This window comes from Epinephelus moara, chromosome 6, assembly GCF_006386435.1.
Source record: "Epinephelus moara isolate mb chromosome 6, YSFRI_EMoa_1.0, whole genome shotgun sequence".
Taxonomy (NCBI): domain Eukaryota; kingdom Metazoa; phylum Chordata; class Actinopteri; order Perciformes; family Serranidae; genus Epinephelus; species Epinephelus moara.
Window position 1 is genome coordinate 4498589 of NC_065511.1, and position 8732 is coordinate 4507320.

Consider the following 8732-nt stretch of genomic DNA (forward strand, 5'->3'; position numbering starts at 1 on the left):
CCATATAGACATCTGCGCAAATGCAAACATTGATTTCCTGAATCCTTATACAATAACCTTTCCAAAAATGTATAGTTTTGCAAATCCCCAAAAAAATCCCACAAAATTATATAGTGAACCTGACTACTAGTTGCATTGGTGTGAACCAGCAGGTTTTTAGAACATTGCAGAATGATATATTGCAAGTAGTTGTTTTAACTCATCTTATTGCGAATCTTTTGACTGAACTTAACCTTAATGGTTCTGTGTCAATTTGCTATGTAAAGATATAATGGAGTAGAGACCCCTGAGCAGAGAATGAAGTCACACTGACTCTGTATGTGTTGTGATCTGAGCTTCTCTGTGGTTTGCTATGGTAGCCAGTTTGGCCATGCGTTCATGTTAGCGCATGTGTGTATCAACTGCTAGCTCATCATGGCTGCTTTGCACTGCATGCACACGGCAGTAACATCTGATATCAGGTGTGTGTCACTGCAGAAGTGTACCGCCAGCCCTTTGAATCGGCCCGTGGTTGACAGCATTGGCTCTGTCAGCACTGTTGCCATTGTTTAGCTCCCTTTATGAGTAAGTAACATTAGCTGCTAGCCCCTGGTTCAGCCTCCTCCATGCTGGGAAGGGTGTGCAGACAACTCATACACTGTGAATTTCACATAGAGCCCCTTCAATGGTTGTTGTGTAATTATCTTGTTGCTAATGTTTTCTCTTGAGCTTATGCTAATGTTCTCTAATCAGACTGTTTCAATCAATGGTACTGGAATGAATCTACAGTGTGCAAGACTTAGGTTTGAAACTGTATTTCATTTGTATAATAAGTCAACCTCCTAATCATTCTCAAATATGTTTCAATGTAGTTGTTAAGCTGCACGTGAGTTTATTACAATACTTTAGTGACTCCTGATGTGTATTGTTTATTTTCTATTATTTTCAGACCACACACACACACACACACACACACACACACACACACACACACACACACACACACTTAATGTCAGATTTTCAGTAGAACGATGAGTTAAGGCTGTGGCTCTCCTCTGTCAGATTAAGATTGACAGGGAGCTGCGCTCAGTCTACAAGCGGATGTTTGAGCCCCTCCATGTGCAGGAGTCTCTGTTCCAGAGGCTCACAGGACAGTTCTGCACCATCCAGACCCTGAAGAAAGGCCAGGCCTATGCTGCTGAGGACAAGACCTCTGTGGACGAACGCCTCAGCATTCTGCTCAAAGGAAAGTATGTACTGTGTGTCTGACTTTGGATGCAGCCATTGGTCTGTGTTGTCCACCTTCACTTTGTGCTGAATATGTCTCAGTGATTGATTCATTATATAGAAATTGTAAATACTGAGCTGTCTACTTGTCAGAGATGAAGCGAATGAAGTCTAAGTGCAAGATTTCACTGGAATGGAAATGTGCATGGAATATCTTTTTATTACTGTTCTTGATATTATGGTTTGGTTGGTTAATTGATTAATTCTGTAGTTGACTGTAATTAAAACTCGCCTCACATGATCTTTTGAAACTTAACAAAGTTCACGATTGAGTTTTAAAACAGTAACAGTGAGAAGGAGCTGTAGCTGGAGTGTATCTGTAGAATAGATGTTTTATAATTTGCTAGCATAGCATATAATACATTTAAAATATTGAATATAAGCACAAAGCAGTGGTTTAGGCTGATGGTTTAGCCAGTCAGTTTACAAAATTTTGGAATCATCTTAACAGTTAATGCAGGTCTTAACATTTCAGAGTGAATTTGAAACTTTTTATGCCTCCGCACCTGCGATAGCAATGGCTGGCCATAACTCAAGAACTGATATGCTGATTATGACAAAACTTCACACAAATGCCTAATAGGATGAAATTATTAAATACATACATAAAGTACAGCACTTAAATAAATGTACTTATTCACATTTCACCACTGGTTCTGAGAGTAATTAAGGACTTACTTGAGATGGCCATTAGAGGAACTGGGAGTTGAATTGACGTTGTCCTTTGGCATCACCAACCAACCCAAGTGCCTGCCACATTTTTAACACAAGAAGATTTAAGGCTCACTTAAAAGAGATTGTATTTTTGTTTTTTAAGATGAATCAGAGTTTTCTATGATTTTTTGTGACAGGATGAAGGTGTCATACCGAGGCCATTTCCTTCACAACATCTACACCAATTCATTCATTGACTCTCCAGAGTTCAGGTCCACTGAGATGCACAGAGGAGAGAAGTTCCAGGTAAGAAGAAAATCAGATCGATCGGTGACATGAACAACCCCGTTATGTGCCTTCATTGCTCAGTTGCACATCTCTGAGCTTAAATCAAAGACTGTATAAAATAATGGATATAGCCACAGTGAGGTCACCCATTGGTTTGTGGATTCCTGTTTTAAAGCCTCAAATATGGCCTTTTTGCCATCGCCAGCTTGGATTTTTGGAGCCAGAAGTGACCAGATTTGGAAGAGAAGGTGGAGATAACCATACACTAGCTGATAGCTTGGTTAGCATTGTGCATTGTGATTTTACAAATGTTAATGCTAATTGCTAATAAATTGCTAATAAATTTATTTTCACTCCTTAGTCTTTCATAAAGTAAAAACACACTGAAATAGCGACCCCCCAGTTGTCAGACAGTTGTCATAAATGTTGATTTAGCTACAGAGACCTGTTGGGTTTTTTTGTACCAGACTGTAAACATTTTTATTTCTGCTGTAAAGTTGGGCGTATTAACATGAGAGTCTGTGGATAGTGACTTGCTCTTGGAGCCAGACTCAACTGGTTATTAGAGGAGCCCCGGAGGTTTGACAAATAGAAAAATAGAATTATAATACAATTAAAGACTTACCACTATTTAGCCATGATGACTGCAGTGGCAAAATGAGATTCCACCTGCTGCGCCTTCTGTTTCATAAATAGATCATACAATCCTCATTTCTTGAAAAACCAATGTTGAGTCTGATTGCCAGGTGACCATCATGGCAGAGGAGAACTGTAAGTTCCTGTGTTGGTCTCGAGAGAGGCTCACCTACTTCCTGGAGTCAGATACTTTCCTCAATGAGGTGTTCAGGTACCTCATAGGCAAAGACATCACCAACAAACTGTACTCTCTGAATGACCCCACACTCAGTGACAAGGTAGGTCCAGTTCTGCTCTCAAATTATAATGAAAAACTTTTTATTGGCATAAACACTGGAAGTATTAACACATCAACAACACCATAATGTATGACAGCTACAGTGATCCTCATTGTACTGATGGTGGTGATGATGATGATGTTGTTGGTGGATGTGTCCCAGGCAGTGAAGAAGATGGACCGTCAGCCCAGCCTGTGCTCTCAGCTGTCTATGATGCAGATGAGGAACAGCATGGCGAGCACCAGTGACACTGATGATGTCCTTAACCAGATCCTACGAGGAGGGTCTGCTGGATCATCGCTCCGTAAGTCACAATATCACCCACCAACATGTTTTCTTGTCTTTCCAGGGAACTGTTCACCGAGAGTGCCTCACATCACACCAGTTTACAGGAGAGTGTTCCATTGGTTGATTCCTTAATCTAAATCTAAACCTCAAAATTGTCAGATGTATTATAGTAATACAAATAATTGCACTTATAAAGCTGTTGCAGATAGTATGTTTAGAAACTTCGATCCAAATTAGTCTGCACCAAGTTTCAAAGAGAGAATGAATAAGTAAGAGATAATAAGAATTAACTACCATAAAGTTTTCTTTCCTCTCATAGTGTTGTCTACTGTTTACCTATTCTCCGGCCTGTTCGTGACGTCGATGTGACACACCAAAAAAATTAATAAATTCACACACACACACACACACACACACACACACACACAGATAGGCCCACTCGTCTGCTGCAGAGCTGTACATAGCCCTGGTCAGCTGGCAACGGAAAAGGAGTCTATCACCTATTTTGAGTGGTTTTACCCGTGTTTTAAAAACTCAAGTACACGCACTGATTTTGATGGAAACGGGGTATAGGTTATCGCAGTACTCAGCATATCGCAAAAGGTGTAAAATTGCAGTAATACTGTATTGTGTCTTAAGAGTCAGTGTCGGTTAAGTGTATCATGAATGTGGCCTATGAGCACAAAAGTTCAGAGGTTCAGTTTAGTCATCCATGAAAACATGGAAAATTCAGTGCTTTCATTCTAATTAGGGATCGACCAATTATCGGCATGGCCGATAATATCAGCCGATATTCAGCATGTTTATGATAATCGGCATGAGCATTTTTTTTCACCGATAAAATATGTTTATTTTAAAACGCGTTGCTTTGGCGCTGATGCAGCCGTCTCTATGCCTGAAGTCCCCACTCTTGGCTGTGTAACAATGTCCCACCTACAGCCCCCACTGATTGGTTACACTGATTGGTTACACAGCACAAGTGATAGCCAATCAACACTGAAGCTTCTACATGCAGCGCCACAGACTTGGAGGAGAAGCAGACTGCTCCGTGAGCCATGGCAAAAAAACCCCAAAACAAAACGATGTAGGCTAATTGTCATCAAGTGAACATGACCAGGAGCTCCTTTACTAAATAAAAAGAAGACAGAAGTTAACTCAAAATATAGCTGGCGTGAGTGCCACAAAAACAATTAGCGCATGGTCCGCTAGCATAATACTAACATATAATCTAAATCTTCTTAGACGCGTTAACAGAAATTAGCAATGGCACCGCAACGGCATTACAATGACAAACAATAAAGTGCAAGTGAGCAACTCTACATAACATAAGCAAATAAACTCAGAGCAATATATTTGTACTTACAGACATATGTTTCCTGTGCTCTATTAAACTTTAACCTTGTTTTTGTGCTCTACTGCAAGTCTGCATATTCTTCTTCTAAAACTACACAACACTGAAAAGGTATAACGACTTAAACTCAACTCGTGCGCCACCTAGTTTTACTAATTACAGTACTTTAAACCTCTTTAAGTTAACTTTTATATTTTCCATTCATTTTTTTACTTGTCAAATGCTGTACTGTTTCATTGGAAAAGTTCTCAGAACAAATATATGCTTAATTTCATTTGAATGTAGTGCTTTGTCAGTGTTTTTTTTTTTTTTTTTTTTTAAATTCTGAGTCAACTATGATTTTTACAGCAGATGTATATCGGTTGTAAATATCGGCTATCGGTATCTCTGTTTCATAATAATCGGTATTGGCATCGGCTCTGAAAAAACCATATCGGTCGATCCCTAATTCTTATTCAACACTCAACACAACGCAGGAAATAAATACCCACACAATAAAACTATGCTTCCATGGAGGAGGGAGCTGTTCTTTCTCAGTATCTCTACTATACTGTTTTCATTCACTAATCATTTCCACTTACTTCTACTTTGCTGTTTCTAGATCTGTGTTAAGGTACTACCAAAGAACATGAAACATTCACCTTAGAAGTTTGAGACACGCCACAAAATTGGCCAATCACCACACGGGGTGGGAATAACGTCATTGTCAAGTTGTTATAAAGCAACAACAATGGCAAGTGCAATAGACCAGGTAGATGCTGCTATCAAGGCTGTTGTAAATCGATAAGTCTTCTCCACATTGCCAAACATCGTATCTTGTTTTACTTCGCTCTGCTCCACTCTTATTACCCAGTCCAAACCATTATGTTGGCATGGCTATGCATCAGTGTGGACCTGAAGTTACGTTAGATTCAGACATATTTGTGGGTTTCTAGTGATTGTTTAGGGAAAATCAAATACTCCCTCCTCCATCATAATTGGTAAGACTGGACAGTGTCAGACTGAAAATGGGAAAGGAGTGTAAGGAGGTAACAATTCTGTCTGATGTTAGGCAACCAGTTCTTCCCTCTACAACACATATTTGTTGAACCCAAGTGACATCACTCATTAACATTCTCGGAAAAAAGAGTAAAAGCATCATGTGTATTAGGAGGGGACACATTGTGAGGCCAAATACAGTTTTTGTATCAGTCATAGCCTGGATACAGACTAAAAGCACCTGTAGTAAAGTGTTATTCTTCAAAATGCTTTTAGCCGTGAAGAGTGGCTCAGTTTCTCTTCAGCAGAAGGGCTCTAATGCAGTAGCTGTTAGTGGTAATGGAAACACATTCACAGGGCTTTTTCTAGTTTTACATTATCTGTTCAGCCACTCATCCTGTGTTGGGCTCTGGGGTGTGTGTCTCTGTGTGTATGAATGCACATTTGATTATAAATGTGATAACTGTGTCCTTTGTGACGTGAGCAATTCTGCTGGTTATTGAGCCCGGATAATCTTTTTTTTTTTTTTTTTTAGAAAAATCACCTGGCACCAAGGCCTCCTCAAAGATGAAACCCATAGAGGAAGGCATGGAGGATGACGTCTTCGAAGAGTCTTGTAATATACCCAGCACTTCCACTGATGAAATGTAGCTAGCACTGCAAGAATATATAGGATGAAATTTCTATTATATAGGTCTGTTAGCTCTGCAACCAAACAACAAGAGCCTGATTGATACACAGGCATGAGGGAAATCATCATCTGTGCCATTTTCTCAGTGAACTTAGATCTGCCTATATGTTGGCAACAGATGTCAGTACAGAAATGTTAAAGATATGTTTAAGGTCATTTAGAAACAAATGTCTCCAGTACATAGTTTGTCCACCACAGAGCACTGACAAGATTCTTTTTTACTGTTAAATGTAAAATGTTGCAAAATGTGCATATCTGCTTTGTTTATGTGTTTATGTAAAAAAAAAAAAGGCAGATATATTATTATCAGTTTTTTAAAGCTACCTTAATTGATTTCCTTGACCACTTGTGAGCAGCAGATCATGCTGTAAAACACATAATGGACATATTATCACCTTACAAAGGCTTTGTGATGACCATTGTTTGCTAGCAATAGCCCATTGAACAGACACAAATAACACATGCCTTCCAATCTAAGGTCAACTGTTTTAATATTTTCTTTAGATTTTTAAAGAAAACATGAAGGCATGTTTTTTTTTAGAACTCAAAACAAAATACAACCATTTAAATTTGTATGCCCCTCCCTCAAGCCAAAGTAACAAACATAAATCCCTCCCCGGTGCTTAAAACATTATTTGACATGCCCCCTTCATAAATAATGAAGTCCCTTAGAGCTTTTTCCACTGAAAACAGCTGCCTGTTGGAAACAAGGCTGATGAGAATACTGAGACTGAACCAAATATAAAAATGGGAGCTGGAAAACCAAAATGATGAGCTAAAAAATGCTATAAATCTCTGTAGAGCTGAGGGGAATGGCAGGATTGGGATAATTCTTTGTGTGTTCATCATAAAGAGTGTTCACATTACATACAGTTATTTGATCTATTGATAATGTGAAGACATTGATCAGTGCAGCTTTCAGTTCTCAAATATAATTATCTAAATCTGTCTCAGAAATCCTGCACTGGTCAGGCTCTAACAACTGCTTATAAGTGACAGATCCATATAAACTCTTCAAATTGTTTCTGAAAAACATAACCGGTCAGCACTGATGCAAATCCATTATTATGTTTTTGATTATGTAGACACAAACATTTTCCTGTTTTATCCACAAGCTCACATTTCATAACTTTCACATCTTAATCTTTGTTAGTGAGGATTTTCTTTGGAAATATTATTTTATTTAACAATGTATTCTTTTTAAAACGTTTGAAACAGACAGAAGTGCACTTTGGGTGTTAAATAAACATTTAAAGAAAAAAGATTTGTCTGTGTGTTTGCTGTGTGTCAAATCTTTATATTCAGTAATTATCTCTTCTTTCTTCTTCTCATCTCTATCTTTTCCAGATGATAGGTAACCTTTGAGTTGGATCTGAATTGCCAAAGTCAGGGCAGTGGGTATGATGTTGTAGTATTTGTAGGATTGGAGTGCCCTCTTGTGGCCATGATGTGCCAGCCATGCTTCCCTCATTACTTTGAAGTCAGTGAAGCTGATCATGAATCATCAGCCAAAGATCCAGTGTGAAGGCATCCATCTCAGATCACAGGTCATCAAGCTCTTACTCAGCCTTGAAGACTTCTTCTAGAAAACAAATGGGGGATAAACTAGGTCCAAGAGCAGTTTCTTTAGTTCCACACATTGGTGAAGAGTGTCAGTATCTGTAAGCAAGTCAGAATCCCTAATGATTAATATGACAGTGACACCTTATAGAGAATCTTGAAACAAACAGATTTATTTTGTTATGGGTAAAATAATTACACATACATACATTGCCAGAGTTTTCTTTTTACTTTAATTTGAAAAAAAAGCAGGGCTCAGTATCACTGTTTCTACCTTAAGAATTTGTGAGACTTGCAGTGAAAGCTTAAGCACAGTGAACTTCACCTGGACATCACTGCCTGGATTTTGGATTACCTCATGGGCCAGTCAGGGTGGATGGCTGCATATCTGAGGTGGTGTCAAGTAACACCGGGGTGCCCCAAGGTATGGGGTGCACACATTTGTAATGTGGCTCACGCTGAAAATAACATCACCTTTACCACATTTACAGCAATATTTGTTAACTTAGAAATATATTAAACAGTTAAATCTAAATATTAAATGTGGCACCTAAATGTTAAATGTTAAATCTAAATATTAAATCTAAATCTAAATGTTAAATCTAAATATTAAATCTAAATCTAAATGCTAAATCTAAATGCTAAATCCAAATCTAAATATTAAATCTAGGTCTAAATGCTAAATCTAAATCTAAATATTAAATCTAAGTCTAAATGTTAAATCTAAATATTAAATCTAAAT

General features: G+C 38.3%; 1 protein-coding gene across 1 annotated transcript in view; it reads left to right on the top strand.

Moving 5' to 3' along the window:
- bves (blood vessel epicardial substance) overlaps nucleotides 1-7673 on the top strand; it is a 21442-nt gene extending 13769 nt beyond the window's left edge. Inside the window, exons 4-8 of the mRNA XM_050045840.1 lie at nucleotides 1042-1229; nucleotides 2118-2226; nucleotides 2955-3122; nucleotides 3285-3426; nucleotides 6275-7673. Of these exons, the coding sequence (XP_049901797.1) occupies nucleotides 1042-1229; nucleotides 2118-2226; nucleotides 2955-3122; nucleotides 3285-3426; nucleotides 6275-6390 (723 nt within the window). The 3' untranslated portion in view covers nucleotides 6391-7673. The remainder of the gene's footprint in view (nucleotides 1-1041; nucleotides 1230-2117; nucleotides 2227-2954; nucleotides 3123-3284; nucleotides 3427-6274) is intronic.
- The last annotated feature ends 1059 nt before the right edge of the window (nucleotides 7674-8732 follow it).